The sequence below is a fragment of the Labrus bergylta genome, chromosome 10 (genome assembly GCF_963930695.1).
Source record: "Labrus bergylta chromosome 10, fLabBer1.1, whole genome shotgun sequence".
Lineage (NCBI taxonomy): Eukaryota > Metazoa > Chordata > Actinopteri > Labriformes > Labridae > Labrus > Labrus bergylta.
The window spans coordinates 10,131,317-10,152,291 of record NC_089204.1 but is presented as its reverse complement, the minus strand read 5'-3'; the positions used below and the strand labels follow the sequence as shown (position 1 = coordinate 10,152,291).

Genomic DNA, 20,975 nt, shown 5'->3' with positions numbered 1-20,975 from the left:
AGCTCTCAGTTGTTGTCAACACCCCGGTAGGATGGTCAGTGGCTTTACCGAGATCTCTCCCTCAGTAGGTTAAACCACCGACAGGTATCCGCTGCAGCCTCAGGTAACTCGTTGTTCTGAGCGCGAGGGAGATGGAGGGTCTCCGGTTCAGGCGCGTGCAGAGACCGCAGGTCATCACCGACGAGCTGCCGGAGCACCACTACAAGGCGTCTGGGTAAGAAACGGAACTGGGACCGCGTTGCTAGTGACCCACATTCCCCCATAGAAACACAAACAAGCACGGACAGAAATGATGATGTAACGGTCCTGTGAGCACCGAGAGGAAACAGCTGCATGTTTCCGACTGATTGAATAACCGGAAGCTTCCTTTACACACTCAACCGAGCACATGCAGAACATTTATTACCCGAGCTCCGCTGCAGTTAAATTCACGCAGAAATGATTGGAAATGTATGGATCTTAATTGGTGTATAGTTAACGTAATACTCGCTAGTTAGTTGTTGTAAATGGTACCTTTATTTTTTATTTCATTCCTGTGTTTATATTGTTATTTTATGTGTACTCATGTGCACCTGCTTCCTCTTGTGTTTTACTGCTGCAACACTTGAATTTCCCCACTGGGGATCTATAAAGGATTGTCCTCTCTTATCTTATCTTAAAGCTTCCTATCGATCGCATACATAAAAGTAATACATTTTACATTACATTTAATAATGATTGTGATATCAAACTAATTATCTGACGGCTTTAATAAAAATCAGCAATAGAAAGAAACACTTGATTCCTCTTAATGTTTTGACCTGTAAATAAAAATCAGACTTAATTGAAATAAACAAAAAGGTAAGATGTTTATAAAGCTAAGATTTTTTTGGTAGGTAGATAGAGAAAACTCAAAGTACTTGGTCTTTTTCGATTCCATGACATATATTAATGTATGTCAGCTGATACATAAAGATCAAATAGGGGTTTCTTAAAAACAGATTAGTCGGTGAAATATGCGCAAGCTAACACATGCGTTTTACTTAGCAAAAGACCTCTCCAGCCCTGTAAATGCTATGTCTCTAGACGCGAAAAAAGCATTTGACCGCATTGACTTACCTTTTTAGAACTCTAGAAGAATTTTGTCTGAGTCAAAACCTGATTATTCTTTCTCTAGAACCACTTGCCTGTCAAATTCGTTCAAATAAAAAATTCAGGGTAGCCAATTCTGTGGCAATGGGCTATCAAGATTTCAATGTTGTTTCAAATCTTGATATTGACTGTGTCCAGTCACAAACTGTATATGTGTTTCACCATGTGACTTCAAACCTAGAAACTTGGGCAATTTTCTTCTCAAATTTGCTCCTTCTGTCGCTGCAGCTCTCTGTCTGCAGGAGGCTGATTGAGGACTGAAGTCATGTTAGACAGTAATACTGGACCACAGTATGTTGCCTACTCGGTTCAATATGAATTGCTTTGCTTGCTTTTATGCTGAACATTTTTCAAACTTAATGGTTAACGTTGAAGGTGTGTGTTGAAGAGTTTTTCATGTTGACCCTTAGGCTCAACAATTTTGGTGATGTCAGAGATTTCTTGGGCAATTAGGGAAGGAAAGCCATGAGTCTATCTTCAGGCACACCTGCCTGGACACAAGGGTTAAGTTAAATGCCTTAAATGAATCAAGGTTTCAATATAAAAATTATACTTAACTAGGAAAAGAACCCAGACCAGATTGGACAAAACAGGGTCTTCTTCTGGGCACAAAATCTTAAATCCTTTTCTTCCCTGAAGAAAAGTGTAACAACTATTAAACAACATTAATTTGAATCTTTAAATGGCATCAATTGTTAATTCAGAAATGCAATAAAGAGCCTATTCAAGTTGATAGTAGTTTGTTGATAAGAGATTTGTTTTCTTTTGCATCTCTTAAGGTTCCATATTATAACAATAACAGCAACTGAGTTCCTAATTGATTTATTTCTAAAGGAAGCATAAAGTGGAAAGAGATGGGTACCAAAGATAGACCCCTGAGGAACCCCTAAGAACATAATGTATAGAACTCAGGTTGAAGTAGTAGTAGTAGTTTGTAGTTTCAGGTCATTGAAGTGTTTTTGCCTTTGCTCCCTCTTCCAGCACCTACAGTGGGAAGGTTTTCCAGGTGACTCTGATCTCTCTGGGTGGCTTTGTACTTCTTCCTCTCCTGGTCATTATCCTTATCCTGGAGTCTCCCATCCATCCTGAAGTATTCAGGTGAGTCCACCCAGTCGGTCTTCTCACTGTAAGGAAAACAGTAGACATGTTCTGTGTTGTATTCTTTCGTCAAATAATGCTTTTACAATTGCACAAAACTCCTCCTTCTTCACAAAAGCCACATTTTCCACATCCACATTACCTGGAATTTTTCCTGCTTGACTGCTAGGAATGTTGGATCTCAATACTGTACATAGTTACTTTTTTTTTTAAGGGTTGAAAAATGAAGACATTTTGAATTTTGAGCTGTCTATTCATCAGTCTGGCTCAATTTACTTAAAAAGTACGTTCAGTTTGAGCTAAATCGAGTTTATAAATAATGATATTGAATTCTTTAGATTGTTTATTAATCCTGTCTTTGTTATTTTACTTCCTTCAAAAGTGAAACTAAATGTTCAGACATTATCTTTATGATACAAACCCTACATCTCTATTCCATAACATATTCACAATAGAGGACTCAATATTAATATCTTGGTGGATTTAGGTTTCTAAAATGATAGAGTGTTGTATAGCTGTGATTATTTAGTAATAAACACAGTGTGGTAGTCTGTGTGGGTGCTTCATGGAGAGCAAATGGTGGTTCACTTTGTGCTTTTGACTATGTAAACTCTGCTGCAGACATCTGAATATCTGCTGACTCTGCCAATTTTCCTGGTTAATAACTCAATGAAACAAACAACTGATGCAAATTTCTCAGTGGGACACAAAAACTCAGACATTCAAAAGTTTGAACAGCCACATAGCTGTTATGCACGCACAAACAAAATATTTGATGTTTTGGTCCTAAAACCCTCATAATGTGGTTTTAGTTTTCCAACACAGTTTGTTATCAAATTAAGAAGTTAGGAGTTTGATCTTCAAATATTCTTGAAAAAAAAACAAAAAAACAAAAACGTTTTTGCAAAATAAAGTATTAAGTAGTATAAGAAATGAGGGGGGATACAGCTGTATAACCTATGAGGTTTTTTATGCATACTTGGGCACTTACTGGACTTCTTGAATTGTGTCCTGCAGTTTGAAGGAACCTCCAGTGATGAAGGGCTGCTGGGAGCCAAACCTGAAGCTCAGAGAGGCTAAGAGACTGTTTGAAGACCAGATCACCGGACCAGAATCCATCGCTAATATTGGAGGTCAGTGTAATATTTTGTTTAGCTTAGTGTGAGGTTTAAATTAAGTTCAACGAGCAATTTGCGGGCTTGAGACCCCAGTCAATCAATGTGTAATAAAATGGTTAAGAAAATATATTTTTGACAATATACATGAATAAGTTCTTAACTGTGACTTCTGGAATCATTTTTGTACCTTCAATTTTATTTCACAACTAGAGTTACAACAACTGGATGTGTTGTAACATGGGAGAGTCACAATGATTGAGGTTATGTTGAAACATGTCTTGTGCCAGTCTTGTCAATGAAGAAGACATTTCTTTTATTCATGCAACTACAAAAGACCAAAGGCTTTAAATCTGGAGCCTACTAGATAACAACCACAGGAGAGAAATTGACTTGTGTTGTGATGAGAACCAGGTTAGAACTGGCCTGGGCAGGTATCATGGTGAGTGACCAGCGTTAGCTAGGGATATCTCGAGCTATACATAAAACTAATTTGTGTAGTTTGTTATCACATATCAAAGGCTGTAACTAATCATGAGGACCGGTCAGTGGAAGATTAATACTAACACATTGTGGTTACAAATTTGCAAGTACAAGCTGGAATCACTTTGTACTGCCTTCTTTAATGGTGAATTCATACTACGTTTTAAAGTACAAAACAAAAAAAGAGACACTAAACATCTTTGTGGTTATCATACAGATGCACATTAGTCATCTGTATCCTGACCACACTGCATTATTTTAACTCTTAACTACAGGTCACTGCACGCAAGCCACATCCCCAGATAGCGACAACATGTGAAGCTGCAGTTTATGCATTATAACGGGCTGTTCAAGTAAAAGCAACATTTTTTCCTTCTGTTTATGTTTTTGTGTTTGTTGACAATTTCTTCTTCTTTTGGGTTCTTAGGTGCAGAATATTTTAATTAGAGCCCAACCAATTAATCGGTCAGTGGATAATACCAGCTGATATTGGCATATCAAGTGACTATGTATCGGCTAATTTTATCAGAGATATGCACCGATATTACCAGATTTATTCACCTGTCAAATAGTATTTCATTTGAGATTCGTTGTACTACGCTAGCAGTTCTGTGCATGTATTTTTACTTGATGTACTTTTTTTACAATCAGGTCTTTTTAAGTTATTGACAGTTAATGAAATGTAAACAGAAAAGACAGCAAAGAGTGTTTTGATTGCTGATGATTTCAGAGTGGATTAGGAGGAGATATTCACCATTGAAATAGTTTTATGTTAGAAACATTGCAGGGTTTGACAGAGTTTAACTTTAGACTTTATGAAAAAGTGTCTGCATGCAGGTCAGGTAGTAAAGTAAGTAATTTAGAGTTTTATTCATTGTCACACTTAAACTAACTAGATCACGTGTTGCCTTTATGGCAGCATACTGTAAGGGTTGAAGTCATTTCTACAAGTGATTTATTAGACATTTAAAATATAGTGTCATTATTATTTAGAGAAGAAATCTAGCGGTAAAGTCAAATTTTTAATGTTCCATCATATGAATTATTACTGTAGAGACAGGAGAAAAAAATCTCATCTTGTGATGAACGTTTGTGTGAATGTGTGTTTGAGTTGGTGTCTTAAATTTCTTGCAGACTTTTTTGCTTGTCAGGATGAAAAACTCTGCTGGTGAATTGTGTAATTAACTTTTTTTTTTTAAATCTTTCCTGTGGCACTTTTAGGTTTTGTTTTTGTTTAAATGATTATATAAATGATGCACCTTGGAGGAACCGTAGCAACCATGAAGAGCTTCAGCCATTTTCTACACTTTTTAGTCAACACAAACATCGATCCATTAACACTACAAATTTGTCAAAGGCCAATTTGATCACACACAAACAGACGGTTATATATTTACCAAACCCCTCAAATGTATGGTCCACTTGTATTTGAGTAACATGCCTGAGACGGTCCGCAGGGAGGAAGACTTACTTATAAGTTGTCAAGATTGAGCTTGTGTTTTTTTACCCGTGATTGTTGAAAAGTATTTTGATTTCTGAACATTCAGTATATCCCCCAGAATAGATACCTGAAGTTATATGACCACTAAATAGTATTTTTCTTTTTACTGACACATATATGCTGGGAATTACACACTAAAATATTACTATAGGGCAGATTTAATTCATGGCTACACAGTCTCAATGTGTTTGCAGGGACTTTACTTTTAATAAACTATTGATTCAATTTGTAAAAACATTGCATTGATATGATAAGAGATTATTTTAAAAATAGTTTTCAAATAATTTATCAAAGGTGCGGTCAAGTTCAGACAGTATGAATCATGACAGTTCACACCAGAGAGCACCAAAAAGTGAAAATCTTACATTTTCCATCACAGAAGTTCGTTGTTGTTTAGTCAAATTCAGGGGATTTGAAATCCTTGTCAGGATGTAAAGAATCTGCAGATGAGGCGTGATTCCAGAAGAAATTGCTGAGTTGAACTTGAGAAAAACACTTTGTGGCTGTTTGAGATTTTGCTTGGCTGTAGTGATGATCTGGTATTAAATGATGCACCTTGGAAGGAACCATAGCAACCATGGAATCCTGCACGGCCGTGTTGGCCTTCCTTATCTTCCTTATCCAATAACACCTCACACATGTGATTCTTTAGCTACCATTGTTTTTATGTAGTTAGAAAATGAAGAAAAACATTATTATAGCAATATTATTATTTTTGGCTTATTCCCTCCCTAAAAGACCATAAAAAAGTGAATCACTGTAAATTTACAAATGAATAATAAAAAAACACATTGATGAGTCATTCTCATTATGTTTAAAATGATCATTTACATGCAAAAGAACACAAGCTTCATTTGTGCATTTGAGGCTGCTTTGTTATAGCTGAGCACTGACGGATGTTTTCCTCTTTGCTCTGCAGATGTTTTCTTTACTGGAACATCTGATGGGAAGATCGTGAAGCTGATCGGTCGAAGAATTCACACGGTGACGAGGCTTGGGAAACTGCCTTGTGGTGAGAAAAAATGAGTTTTGTAATAATACTGTGATTTTAACTGTAAAGCTTCTGTTCCTTTGACTGAGGCTTCATTCATATCAGGAGACGTGAAAATAAAAATGAATCCAGTTTTTACGGATGGTTGTCTGCAGGGTCCAAAGAGGAGGAGTCAAGCTGTGGGAGGCCGCTGGGGATCAGAATTGGACCCAATGGGACTCTGTTTGTAGCGGACGCTTACCTGGGTCTGTTCGAGGTCAACCCCACTACAGGTGAGAGAGAGTACTGTGCTAACACCCTCTGTATCATTGTACTGTATCCTTCTTTCATAAAGGTATAAAGTTTCCTCTGTCATGTTAGGGCAGATTTTGGAGGTTGTTTAATTAGCATAAAATATTGGATCGTGACACAGTGCTCTCTTGTTCACACAGCTGCAATTACATAATCCCATAATAAGCTGTCAAAGAGGAGGAGTTGAGGCGGGTCAAATAAATATTGTAGCTGCTGCAACACGCTCATCTTGCTCATCTAGCTCATCTGGCTTGCATGTTCCAAACAATGATAACAACATGAATAAAGCAGACAGTTTGAGTCAGTAATGTCAATCAAATCAGGTCCTATTTATGCTTCATTATGCATTAATTTTAGCTTTGATATAATAAAATGGAGGAGTTAATAAAAAATGAAAACCCTGTACAATTTTTACAAATAAAGGAATGAGCTATAGTGATCAAAGAGGGTTTTGTACGAGGCTGTAAACATGATTTATTCTATTTTAAATATTGTAATAGCTTCTTATTCTGTACTATTTAAGTTGTTGCTGGTTCTGCGTTATTCCTTGTTAATTGTTCAACACCAATACACCAAGTCATATTCCTTGTATGTGTAAATGTACTTGAGAATAAAACTCGATTCTGATAAGCTGTTAAAATTTGATCTCTACTGATATCAGTAATATCCAGTATTTTACCAGTATATCTGGTTGGAAAAATTGAAGATATCATCCAGTTCTGCATTACATGTAAGCAGAACTGGCAACCCCAGCTGTTGTTGCTATTGTTACCTGTGGACATGTGTTGTTATGAGCAGCTGTTTGATCAGTCTACTCAGCATGAACTGTTTCCACGCAGCATTAAAACACATGTTCCATTAGCTCAAGTGTTTGTTTGTTTTTGTTTTACTTTGCAGGAGAAGCGACCAGGTTGGTGAAAGGGGGTGAGGAAGTCGCTGGCCGGAAGCTGTCATTCATCAACGACTTGGCGGTGACGCAGGATGGAAAGAAGGTGTACTTCACAGACTCCAGCAGCAGGTGGCAGCGCAGAGACTACCTGAACCTCATCATGGAGGCCACTGCTGATGGACGGTGCACTAGAGTTATTATTTACTATACACTCTTAGCTGGTGTCCAGTGTCTTGAAAAGGAATAGGGTTGTTCAGGGTTATTATTATTAAGCTTTTGATACTATTTTGTTTCATTGAGCCCTCTTTGTATCAATCTGCTGTTAAAATCAAATTCAGCTTCAGAAAGAAAATACTGCCTCTACAGAAATGAAAAGAAAAATACAACAAGCACATTTTTAAACAAAAAAAAGTTTACGTTTTTATTCCACTGCTACTGAATGCCTTAACAACTGTCATGTTTAAATATTAGAGCAGACAACATCATCATCATGAAAAACAGTTTTATAGTGCATTCAATGTAACTGATCAATTTCCAGTAATGATTCTGTTATTAAATTCAACATCTTCATCTAAAGTTTCACAATTGAAGCTCTCCAGAATATAAGCCTTTCTGTCTTGATGAAATTTCTGTTGCCTCTTGTTTTCAGAGTGTTAGAGTACGACACAGAGAGCCGGGAGCTGACCGTGGTGATGGAGAACCTTCGTTTTCCGAACGGCATCCAGCTGCTGCCTGATGAGGAATCTGTGCTGGTGGCAGAGACCACAATGGCCCGGATACGCAGGTAACACACATGGCTGACCTGAACCTCCACTAACTGGCAGTTTATATTTATTGAACAGGCCAAGCTAAGACATTGCTTTCACCTGTTACCAAAAAGAAAGTGCTTTAATAAAAGCAAAGATATTTTCCTAGACCTGTCTAGACCTGTCTCCTCAAATCACTTGATACAGATGTGATCTTTCACATCGTTTTCTACTTTTTTATTTCGGAAATTCACGAAAACTCAAATGAAGACTTTTTTTACAATTGAACTCTTTGTTGTCAACCTCCCAACAAAAGACTTAAACTAAATGCAGAAGAATGAAACCATTAATGGGAAAAAAACAAACTTAACTATACCTCAAAAGTACAAAAGTCAATCTTCTTTCCATAAAGAAATTAAATAAAAAGTCGTATCATGAGTAAGAAAGCTAAATGGAATAACATTCAGAAGAAACTAAAAGTGCTTGATTAGCTTAATAAAAAAAAACATGCAGTTCTGCAAAGTATAAAAAAAGAATAACTAAAAAATGTGCAATATTAAGCGTATCTAACTCAAAATAGAAAGAAAGAGATCAAATCTCAAGAATTAATATGAACTGCCACAAAGTAAAAAAATAAATAAAGGGAAGTGTAAACTGTGATAAAATGCTGTGATGGAGGAGGAAGACGGCTGAGATGTTGCCTCATGTTTCCATAGAAACAAGCTGCTGGCCGTGTTTTACCGCGTGCGTGCGTGTGTGGTGTGTGTCAGATCAGTTACAAACTTACTGTATTCACATGTCGAATTCACAGACTGGGTCATCAATATTTTGCCATCACAGAATCAATATGAATGTACAAAGACTTAATGATGGCTGAGCTTAGTCACGGCACCTTTGTGGGAACGCGATGTGAAAAGGACTTCAGTCAGACTGAACAGGGCTAGAGTGATGCAGTAAAAACTATATGGCAGCTAAGAAGCGATGTGACAACATGTACAATAATAATACCATTTTATTTCCCAAAGCTTATACAGTGAGAAAATATTTAAAACTGAATAAAAACAAATTCTCCATAAAAAATGCCATAAAAAATTCTGCCATAAAAAATGGCTCCTCGCATTTGATGTCAGCCACTATAAACTGTGTCTTTCTTTCTCAGAGTCCATGTTGCTGGTCTAAACAAAGGGGGAATGGACACGTTCATTGACAACCTGCCTGGTTTTCCCGACAACATCCGTCCGAGCTCAACCGGAGGTTACTGGGTGGCCATGTCTGCTGTGCGGCAAAACCCTGGCTTCTCCATGCTAGACTTCCTGTCCCAGAGACCCTGGATCAAGAAATTCATCTTTAAGGTAAAGGGACAGAGAGAGAGAGAGAGTAAGAGAGTATGCCAAATTTTCCTGGACTTTATAGAAAAATGTCTAGTTTGGAGGTCCATTTACGAACAACAACCAGGTGGAGACTAAAAGAAGACTAAAAAACGTCCTAGGTATCAATATATATATATATATATATGTGTGTGTGTGTCCAAGCAAAGAGAATAAGAACTCTAAAGTACCCAAAGAGACCATTCTTGCTGTGTCTCAATTCAAGGGTAGCAACCTTTGAAGGACATCATAGCCTTCATAGCCTGTGGACAGTGCTAAGGCCTGAAGAGAAATGAGACTGGTCTGGTATAAAGATTTCATGGTAGACCAGACCATGGACAATATTATTTTAAAGATAATTTTAAGACTCAAGGACCTTTTTTTAACATTAGTGTTGATAGCTATTAGATCGCGTTGAAACCATCTGTTACTCAAACACTTGAGAGTCTTCCAGTTTGTTTTAATTGGCACACAATGAATGGATCCTTCAATGCCTGGAGAAAGTAGGACACATTTGAAGGAGCCTTCAAATTGGGATCGCCTTCAACGCCTTTTGGTGACACAAAATCATCTCACAGCTATCTGCAGAGCGATAGAAACGACTAATATGGCAACACATAGATATAGCACAGCTTGCAGATGTGGAAATTAATGATAAGAACCCTAAAATCACCTAAGACACAATATGACAGGTGTCCATATAAAGATTAAAACAACTTGCATGTGTCTACATAGTGGATAAGAACTTTCAGGTGTTTACAAAAAGACGACTCACAGTTGTCCGTGTATCTACAGACAGTAACAAACTTCCAAGTGTCTAACTAGGGACGAAAGCAACTCCCAGGTGTCCACATAGAGTTGACTTAAGAATGTGTCCATATTTAATCTACATGGAAGTTTAATTGCTGGGGTCTCAAATTATAGAACAGTGTGTAGAATCTATACTAAAAGTGTACATATGCCAAAAAAATTGACAATAGCTTGCACCAAATTAACTCTGATTTATAAAACTCTGTGTACACACACCTGTCAGCAATGCTTCCTTTACAAATCACAATCCACCTGAAAATGTGCACACGTGGATCAGCCTCATATTCGACTCTTAACACGCCCACATTCAACCATAAATGGTCAATGCATACAGCCCATCATGAATGAAAATGCAAACAAGCTAGCAAGCAGAGTAAATGTTTTTAATGTTGAATAACAGCAACCAGAAGAAAAGAACGGACCCAGTAATGAAGCTGCTTGTGAATGAAGCGGAGGTTTAGAAAGCATGCACCGTTTGTTGGCTACAGCAGGAGGGTCAAGGAAAAAAGGAAAATCTGAGAATGACACCACATTGCTGCTGCACACACACACACACACACACACACACACACACACACACACACACAAGTGTATCTACAGTGTTTATATGTTTACTGGACCCACACTGAGTTCTTCTTATAATGAATCAACAACAAATGTTAATCTTTGACAACATTTTATCATGGCACTCTGCCTGTAATATGATTGATAATGAGGCGATGTCATGATTGTGTTAGAGATATCATTTCTACACTTCACTCATTTACACTAATATGTGCTGGTGATGAAGATGTGCTGAGTCATGAGAAGGCAAAATGTGGTTAACCATCACAGCCGTGTCTCAGTGCACTCTGTGCGTCTTACATCACAGTAATAATTATCAAAACTTAAAATCAAACTTGATTACATGCTTTGGATTATTGCACGTCATTGGATATTGGAAAATATTTTTAAGAACTACATGCGCTACGGTTTTTGCGTTAGCCTAATGTGGATTTCTACTTTAGTGTTTAAGTTAGAATACGGGGCGGTCCTCTGCGCTCTGGATGATTGAAGGTGATGAAAATTGTGGAGGACTTAAAAAAAAAGTTTGTAACTTTTCGTATATAAACTTATGGAAAGTGGTTCACTACATACACGCATATAAATGAAACTGCCGGTTTGAATAATTATGATGACGTGGATCTGTCAGTCATTTTTGATGGTTTAGTGAAGTTAAACCATTGAGAGGCATCAATATACTTGGCTTTAATTCACCGCCTCACCGATTGTGTTGCCAATTTCTCCTGCCTCCAAAATGTTTGTTCACAAGGGTCAGAGTTTTTTTTTCTGGTGCTCACATTCTACAGTCAGGTTTGTGTTTATAGATCCAAACCGTTGCGTATGCCAGTTTCAGGCCCTATTTTGTGCGTATGCAAAATAAAAAAATTAGGTCTGTTAATCAAGCTAATTTTTCCCTGATGGATCTCTTTCTTAAGTCTTGACCTGGAGGTGTTTTGAAAGCTTTTTTCAGGAATATGTCTTTTCATGTAAACCAGGGGAAAAAAATCAGCAAGGTCTTAAAAGTTTATTTAAGGTATTTTGAAAAAGACAAGTGGGTACAATACCGTCTCTTTATTTTTTCTTTAACATCCTTTATCTTCTACTGACAAATACTTCCCTCCCTTCTATTTCAACCATTCTTCATGGCTCCCCCCCTCCAGATCTTCAGTCAAGATGTGTTGATGAAGTTTGTCCCTCGGTACAGCCTGGTGGCGGAGCTCCATGATGGTGGCATCTGCACAAGGAGCTTTCACGACCCAAACGGCCTGGTGGTTGCGTACATCAGCGAGGTCCACGAGCATGACGGCAATCTGTACCTGGGCTCTTTCCGCTCACCGTACATCGCCAAACTTGACCTGAGCAAGGTCTAGTAATACGATTAATAGAGACCATCACAGACAGACATTTGTGACTCAGTTTGAAGTCTCAAAAAAGTGACAGCCTTTGTATTTAATAGTGATTTGATGGACCAGGGTGTGAAATAGAAACCGTCACAGGTGGTCTTTTGTCAGGATCAAATGGCAGTTGGTCAACAGTTTTGAGCCAAATTTCTCCAAAGCTATTTGATGGATTAACAGAGAATTAGTTTGAACACTCATCGGCTCCTGAGGATAAAATCAAAGGATAGCCAGTTGAGGTGAAAGGTGACCGTGTATGGGTGTGTTTTTGAATGGGCTGTATTGTTTTAGTTGTAGGACTGGGTTTAGACCTTCAGAACTTTTGGTACTTAATGTGTCTGTTTCACTGAGTATCCGCAGACCTCCCTCAACGGATGAGAATAGATTGAGCTGCTAACTTTTATTTTTTGATCCATTAATCAACTATAAAATGCCAAACAAACAATGAAAATAAACACATGCGAGACGTATGACGAAGCAGATACTTTCAATTCAGAAGCTAAAAAAAGCAAAAGTTAAGTATTTTGTTTTAGAGATGACTAAAAGATTATTGAATTATTACAGTTGTTGTCGTTTATTTTCATCGTTGATTTAGCAAATTAATATTCCTGTTAATGTCTGATCAGACAATTTTGAATTTAAGTCTCAATTTATCAAGTGTATTTAGTTTTTCTTTAACTTGTGTCTAACTTGGCCTCTTGTTCACCTAAAACATTTGTATTTTTCAGGATGAGGTCTTAGGACTATATAGTTTAAAATTGGTACTGAGGCACTAATTGGCCCAAGCATCAAAAGATTTTATTATAGATTTATATTTAACTGGCTAAACTAGCTAAAAACTGTTCGCAAGCTAGCTCAAGCTAATTCATTTGCCCACAAACACGCTAGCTTACCCACTAGCTCGCTAGCCTCAATTCCAATCCTTCTAGTTAGCAAACTAGTTTGGAAATAGCTATTTTATAAATTGTTCAGGCAAACAGAAGGGGTTAATACATATTTTTGCCCATTATTCTTAATTCACAGCACATTTCACTACCTCTGGTACAAACTTTATAATGTCTGTTAGACACTTTAACTGCTACATTTTTTACTTTAGTATGACGCACTATGTCCTACTGATAACAAGTGAGAGATATCAGGTGAAGTCAGAGCTACATATTCTTGTTGAAAAACAGATAAACAGCCTAAAATAGCATCTTTTGTCGTGTTACTTTCACTCAGCTCCTAAACAATTAGCCGAATGGACAGTTTTAATGTTAGCATACAGTAGGATTACTTTTAAATTTAGCTGCCAGCAGAGACACATTTTCAGCCACTGTGCCAACAGTTTGTCACTCTTGTGTTGTTGTCAGAAAAACTCCTAGTACTCTGAACAGAAAGTATAAGTTCAATGCTGACATGAGCATTTTTTACCCATCAGCCTTTAAAATTTTCAGTTTAAACAGACAAGAAAAAAACCCATAGATGACATGGATTACTTGCTTTTCAGCCTTATTTATCTTTGATTTTCACTCTGGAATCTCCCGCTTCTACCATCCACCCCAGATTAACACAACATGGGTCTTGTTTAAAAATAGTCGCTGACATATGCAGATGATTAAATCACTTTTATATATTTGTTTTCGCAACAAATTGTGTATCTGATTTCAATATGCTGGGTAATAAAAAATGTTTTTCAAATCGTGTCAGTACCACAAGTATGCTTATTATTTTTTAGGACCACTCTAATAATATATACTCTTAATATTGGGTTTAAAACCCCCAACTTGTATTTAATATCATATAGATTAATGACTTCATGATCTGAAATTATTTATCCAAACCCAACTGTTTCCAATTCTCTTGGGACCAGAATGTCTCTGTTTTTCTGATCCGCACTGTGTCTGTGTCATTATCCTGGGTGTTGGAAGTATTTTCATGAAGCTTGGCGATCACATACATACGACTCGCTCTGTTTAGCTCATAAGCATTTCTTGCTGATGTAAAGCAGTGTTTAAGCAGCTGAATCATAATTTAAGTATGAGGTTACTATGACACTAATATGACCTTATTGAAGGCCTATAATCTAACTCAGGGGAGACAGACAATTCACATTCTGATAAAAGCTTCTGTACTTTGTTTGTTCCTTATAAGAAAACGTTTTGTGTTTTAATCCGATCTGGTGTCATGAGTTTCTCTGGTCTGGATCATCTGGATATGACAAATTAATGAAGTCGAGTTAACAGGCCGGAAAATGTGAAAGGTTTGCGGTTGTTTTCAGCACTTACAGAAAAAGTGTTTTTTCTTGTGTTTGTTGTGAAAAAGTTTTCTTGTGTGGTGAGAAGTTTTATATTTTGTTTCTTTAAATGAAGTGCCAAATTTAATTTCTGTTTTGATGTTTGATTTTGCACTAAAAAATAACTGATAAACTGAGCTTCTGTTTTAGCACTCAAAACATTTCTGTCAGGTGAAGCTGTTGTGATATAAACTTTTATTATAGTGTTTTAGTTATTTCCTTTCTGTTTTCAGTGTTTCCCCCTCTCAGTATGTGTATGATGACAGATTGCACTCTGTGAACTCTTTTCCTATTTTTTTTAAATCATGAATCTTTTTTGCAGCTTCTCGGCTTCTTTTGAATAAAAAATAATCAAATCTTCAGTATTTTAGTGTGTAACTTTCCCGTGGAGGATTTTGTCTTTATCATTCCTGTTAATATAAAATATCACTCACACTTTAGTATTGGAGAGTTTCTACCTTTTATTGTGTTGGATCTGAACCGTAATATTTACAGTCTATGATCTGAACAAACCATTTAAAACAGCAATAGTATAAGAACAGAAACTCACTTTACCATTAAAGGCAGTGGTGGACCAGACACACTCTCCTGTGGTCTTGGAGGTTAAATAACTTTTACTCTTTGTAAATGTAGTCTATGAAAGAGGAAAACGTGCAGCCACAGTGTGGAGCACTTTGATTCGGCTCAATATGCTCAAACAGAAATTCTTTTTAAATATACAATACAATTTAAGAAAAATAAACTAGATTTATTTGAAGACGTGGTCAGCTTAAGGTGTTACTGTTGTTGGAAGGTTTCAAACAAAAAAATAGGAGTTAAAGAAATATTTCTGTATTAAGTTAATCAACAACTTCACACCAATATTCATGAAGGGTTTTCATATTTTGGTAATAATTGGTTATATATTTTTTAAATTAGTATTTATAGATAAGAAAAAATACTTCCTAAACATTTTTATTCATATTGAAATAAAAGAATCATACAATGAATCACCCTTTGAGAATTTCATCGGATAAAAAAGTGATTTTTTCAAATTGAAAGAAATGAAGTCCATGATTGCTGTTAGGTTCTTCATGTTCTTCACTTTACAATCCATTTTTGTGGAAATCAAATACATATGCAGCTTTTTGTGGCAGAAACATGTCACATTTTGAACAGTTTGACTACATGGCTTGTGTGTTCTTGTGAGGACGGTTTAACTGCTGTTATACTTCCTCCTGATCAGCAGAGGGCCTCATCTGAACTCCACACAACCACACATTTCAGATGCAGCTGAATTCATGTTTGATTGGAGTAAATACACAAATAAATACTCAGAAAGACGCTAATAGATTGATTTTATTTTTGTGAGACATTTAGTTTGACAGATAAGAGGAGGTGTAGAGCAGCAGGTCAAACAGGTGAATTTGACTTTAACAGGTAAACACTATCTGGACATGATGATGAAGATCATTGAGGATGAGGATGAACATTGAAGAAGGTGGAGGATGGTGGTGACAGAGGATGACAAGGTATGTGGGGGGGGGGTGTCAGCTGGTGGTTTCACGGTTTACAGACAAACACCTGAATTGTGCTCTTTTTATTCCAGGGAATCACCCAAACCTCCAAGTGACACTTAAAAGTCTGGAAAACACACAAGGAAGAAAGTTATATGAAATATGACGAATAAGAATAAAATGTAGGAATCAATAGATAAAATATGACAAAATCATATTTCTTAATTCATTTTGGGGCTAAAATAGCATTTACCTTTTCATCTGAAATGTACTTGTGTTTTTGTTATTTTAGTTTTTATTGTCTTTCTACATTCTTTGTAATATTTTCAGGATTTTCCAAGTGTCATGCTATCCTTTTCTCCACGTAAAAAACAAAAACAACATCCATGTCTGAGTGCGGTTTGTCTTCATTGTCAAAGGATTTGGAGACAACAGCAGGTGGTCAGATTACAGACGACCACATCTGGATTGATGGATTTATTCTAATAGGATCAGTGTATTGAGTCACCATCACCTGCTCTGTACTCACCTGGTGCAGATGACCTTCAGGCTGAAAGTCACAGTTTGACAGGTTGTTGTTGTTGTTGTTGTCTCGTTTACGACAAACGGTTCTGGAAATCTCCAAATCTACAATGTACCGAACTCCCTTCACAATCTGAAACACGCAAACACACATGACATGCAGCAGTGAAGCTGAGAAGAAGCAAAAATAAAAATCACATTTTTTAATACTATAGGTTTATAGTAGTAAAGTAAAAATGCAATACCAGATCAAATGTATACTAAAAACAGTGGTTCTCAACCTTTATTGGCTCATGACAGCACTTTGACTTCACAAAACTATGTTGACCTCTAACATCCAAAACACATACAGCTCTTTGATAAAATGAATTTGTTTTCAATCATGTAAAAGTTTTTCTACTGTGATTCAGTAAACATTCATTTTAGAGCACATTTAGGCTGAGATGACATTTCTGCACAATGGATGATAGAAAGAGACTCGTTTCTAGTTTTGACATTGGCTACGGCCCACAGTAGCCTGTGTTCAATATATTTTTATTATACAATATATCTTTTATTGATCAATAAATAGAAATGTCAGACGACCCCATTTGAATTTACCCCCAGGTTGGTAATGCCTGACTTGAAATGTTTTCTAATCATGTACAATTTATTCATGTTTAATTTAAAATTGCTCTGTAAGATGTGATATGTATACACTTGAATTCACTGACGCACTTTTAACCAAAGTTAAGTCTCAGAGATTCATGTATTAAATAGAAGCTACATGCAGGAGAATGAGGGAGCTCTAACAACAGTTTAAATGAACTGAAGCCATGTTTTAAACTCAACTAAAAACTATGAGTTTTTATCTTTTATCATAAAAAGTTTGGGGTGATAAGAAACCAAAGTTTGTTAATTCCAGTACAACATGAGTACATGATGTTTGTATGATAGTTAAACAATCATTCAGTCAGACTATTTAAAACAAGCAGCACAGAGTTTATTCTGCTCCCTGGACCCCACAGGTAGTGATGTTATTCTTGTGTCTTACTTGCCGCTGTGCTCTGTGGATGGCGGAGGGCTTGAAGAGATAGGCATCGTTTGATTGGTTGTTGAATGAGTAGGCAGCAGCGAGGACCACCTTCTGGAGGCTGCTGTCTATCTTGCTGATGTTGTATGGAGATCCAGGCATGGAGTGGCCATGGCTGCTGGCTGCCAACCTCACCTCTGCAAGAGAAGAGGATGAGGGTCACCTCTGATAATCTTTGATTGCTTACGTCATTTTAATTATACAGCACATTCACTCAAGTAGCTCTTATGCCTCCCCCTATTTCCTTAAAAGTTGGGATGTTGTGTAAAATGTAAAAAAATATAACTGAACGCGATGATGTGCAAAACATTGAAGCACTATGTTCGATTGGGAATAGCCCAAAGACGGAGACATTCCCTTGTTTGGAGGAAATAATATACCCATTTTATATCTATCATTCTTGCTTAATGTTGGATTTCAGCTGGTCAGAGGTTCAGGGTCTCCTTTGTCTTATGTTACTCAGTATGCTGCTCTCAACATTGTTAACATGTGAGAAGTCAGCTCGGCAGGCAGACCAGTTGGACTCTTTTTCTACAGAGCCACGCTGTGGTACGTCCAGAATGTGGTTTGGCAATGTCTTAAATAAAAAGGAAGTTGTCCACTTGGCAGCATATGTTGCTCCAAAACCATGAAGCCTGTTTAATGCACGTGTACCATCAGGGATGCTGGCTTTTTACTGAGTGGTGAACCCCTCCCCAGCTTTACTTAAGAAAGACTCAGCCTCACGGGGTGCTCTTTTAAGTATACTATATTTGGAAGTATTTCACAACTTTTACAGTCTTTTGTTGCCATTATCCCAATTTTTTTTTTAAACATGTTGTCTGCATCAAATTTAAACTGGGAATATCATTTTCAGTAACAATTAAATATTTGTAATATTTGAGATGTTGTTGTATGATTCGATTTTTTTCCTGACATGCTCTTTGTTAACATTGGTTAGAGGATTTGTCATACAGTAAACAAGGCTTGGGGTGTTTTTAGAAATGATGTCATTGTGCAGTTTGTCCAGCAGCACATGCTTTGACTCCATCTACAATACTCTTAGCACTGTCTGCGTCACAAGCTGAAAACTCAGGTGAGCACGCGGTGAAACAGAAAAGGTCAATAATAGATTAGCAGGAGGGGCAAGGATGGCCTAGCGGTTAGGTCGCACACCATCAGAAGCTATAGTACATCTATGTTGGTTTTCAATAGATCGTTTCACAGTTATTATAACATGCTCTACTTCAACAAAACACCAAATTAAAACCTGGATTTATACTCAACTACTATATATGTTCCAAGTCAACATTGAGTTTTAAGAATATTTGTTGTTATTTTTAAATTTAGGCTACTTGCATTATGAACCTCATCAATTTCTACATCGACTGAGTTCAGCTTCAGATCGTAGCGTCATTTCGAGGAAGAATCACTTAATTTTAAAGAACACTCAAGACTGGAGCCAGAATATTTTTTGTAGTAACTTCTAATAAACCCTCGTTACTAACAAAGTCTCAAAAGGATACAGTCAGGGTCTTAAAGCCAACATGTCTCGAGACTCTTCCTTGATCATCTCCCTCCAGTTTGATCAAATACTATCTGAAATTGACAGTGAGCTTCTGAATAGGAAGCAGTGGTTTGAGATCTCTTCCTGTAGCATTGTGAATTCACAGTTTTACATTCAAGCGGTTTTAAAAATTGAGTGAAGATGGACAGAAGGAAATAATCTAGAAAATGGTGAGCTGATTCTGAGAGAGGGATGTAGGAAACTGCATCGAACACAAATTAAAAGCAACAGAAATAATAACTTCACATCCAGAACTTTGAACATTTGCAACATTACAACATCGGAGACAAAATTACACAAACAAAAAGTATGTGTTGAAGTTTGTTTTTTTACCCAGAACACCGAGTAGAGAGAGCAGCAGTAGCGTCTTCAGTCCCATCATGCACTCTGGTTGTGTTCTCTGTGAGCACTCTTCTGTTTCCTGTGAGGTGGCGACACTTTGACCACAGATCAGATCTGTTCACAGCAGCAGGAACAAACTCTCATGTTTGTTTGTTCACACTCAGCAGATGCAGGACATGTCTGTTCACTTCCTGTCGTTTTAATAGCTTCCTGTATCTACTCAGAGGCTGAATTCACCGTAGGTCCAGTGAGCTCCAGTCAGGTCAGCTCCTGCAGCCTGATGGTGAAATGTTTCAGTTTGTCTGCATGCAGAGCAGCTCAGCTTCTTCACAGCTGATGGTGATCAATGAGTTTAGGCCCCCGCCTCCTCGTTTCAACACTCAAACCAGTTCAACATGGCAGCTTCTCTCTCCCAAACACACATAATACTCACAGATAAAGAGAACATTTACACAAATCCTGTGAGGAGTTTTAGTATCAAACAGTCTAACGTTAATAGTGATGAAGATCATAAAGAGGTAAAATGACACATTTTCACTAAACTAAATTACGGCTATCCCTTAAATTCATTTAAATATTTTTATTTTTTGCTATGTCATGCTGACTGTTCTTCTGTAAACCACAATGAGATCTTTTAAGGACTGGTGCGACAGCCACTATCAATCAATCAATCAATCAATTTTTATTTGTAAAAAAAGCAGGTAAAAGACCTTACTCTTTGTTATGTTAGACCTGGCCTATCCATCATGAGCACTTTAGCAAAGTTACAGTGGTAAGAAAAAACGGCAGAAATCTTCAGGCAGGATCCCCGGCTCATGACGAAACAGCCTTCACAGGCCTAGACTGCGCCGGGGTTGGAAAGGGATAAAGGGAGAGATGGGATATGATGCAGGAAGAGGGATAGGCCATGTTTTTAATGTTAACAAAACCAAAGAACTCATATTTGACCCCATGACCCTGTAATAATTAACAGCTGTGCGATTGAGCAGATGTGCTCATACAAATATCTGGGCATACATAAACTGAACTGGTCTGCCCATGTTGATTACTTTTGTGCCATACTGGCTCAGAGACTACACTTTCTCTGCAGACTGAATGTTTGGTGTTTGCAGAAATATTATGTTTACATTTTACACTTCAGCACTTTGAAGTATAATCATGTATAGGATATTAATTTATAACTCCTTCAAAAGAACGTGAGTGGAGTGGTGTTTTTTTTTTTTTTTTGCATTTTGTTTTTCTGATAGTACTGTAAGTGTGCGGCCTTGGTTCAAGTCCAGGCTGTATATCCTTTTCTGGCATGTCATTCCCCACTCTCTGTCCCTGGTTTCCTGCTCTGTCCACTGTTCCATCCAATAAA

General features: G+C 37.2%; 2 protein-coding genes across 2 annotated transcripts; one reads left to right on the top strand and one right to left on the bottom strand.

The window, feature by feature from the left end:
* Window positions 1–10: 10 nt before the first annotated feature.
* On the top strand, window positions 11–14,999 carry apmap (adipocyte plasma membrane associated protein). The gene is made up of 9 exons (XM_020626665.3): window positions 11–214; window positions 2,113–2,229; window positions 3,247–3,362; window positions 6,248–6,340; window positions 6,475–6,591; window positions 7,508–7,682; window positions 8,149–8,283; window positions 9,405–9,597; window positions 12,126–14,999. The coding sequence occupies exons 1-9, from the start codon at window positions 132–134 to the stop codon at window positions 12,333–12,335; spliced, it is 1,239 nt and encodes a 412-aa protein (XP_020482321.1). The 5' UTR covers window positions 11–131; the 3' UTR covers window positions 12,336–14,999.
* Window positions 15,000–15,957: 958 nt separating this feature from the next.
* Window positions 15,958–19,871, bottom strand: LOC109976841 (cystatin-F). The gene is made up of 5 exons (XM_065959384.1): window positions 19,853–19,871; window positions 19,607–19,729; window positions 17,689–17,864; window positions 16,663–16,788; window positions 15,958–16,260 (listed from the first exon to the last, which is right to left on the bottom strand). The coding sequence occupies exons 2-5, from the start codon at window positions 19,653–19,655 to the stop codon at window positions 16,180–16,182; spliced, it is 432 nt and encodes a 143-aa protein (XP_065815456.1). The 5' UTR covers window positions 19,656–19,729; window positions 19,853–19,871; the 3' UTR covers window positions 15,958–16,179.
* Window positions 19,872–20,975: the final 1,104 nt, after the last annotated feature.

What these genes read in the sequence shown, in the direction of transcription:
- LOC109976841 (XM_065959384.1), bottom strand. Translation starts at nt 19,655, where the DNA reads ATGATGGGACTGAAGACGCTACTGCTGCTCTCTCTACTCGGTGTTCTG. An exon ending in CTCTCTACTCGGTGTTCTGG is followed by an intron (nt 17,865 to 19,606) that starts GTAAAAAAACAA and finishes CTTCTCTTGCAG; the next exon opens with AGGTGAGGTTGGCAGCCAGC. An exon ending in CTGAAGGTCATCTGCACCAG is followed by an intron (nt 16,261 to 16,662) that starts GTGAGTACAGAG and finishes TGTGTTTTCCAG; the next exon opens with ACTTTTAAGTGTCACTTGGA.
- apmap (XM_020626665.3), top strand. Translation starts at nt 132, where the DNA reads ATGGAGGGTCTCCGGTTCAGGCGCGTGCAGAGACCGCAGGTCATCACC. An exon ending in GCTTGGGAAACTGCCTTGTG is followed by an intron (nt 6,341 to 6,474) that starts GTGAGAAAAAAT and finishes GGTTGTCTGCAG; the next exon opens with GGTCCAAAGAGGAGGAGTCA. An exon ending in CGAGGTCAACCCCACTACAG is followed by an intron (nt 6,592 to 7,507) that starts GTGAGAGAGAGT and finishes TTTACTTTGCAG; the next exon opens with GAGAAGCGACCAGGTTGGTG.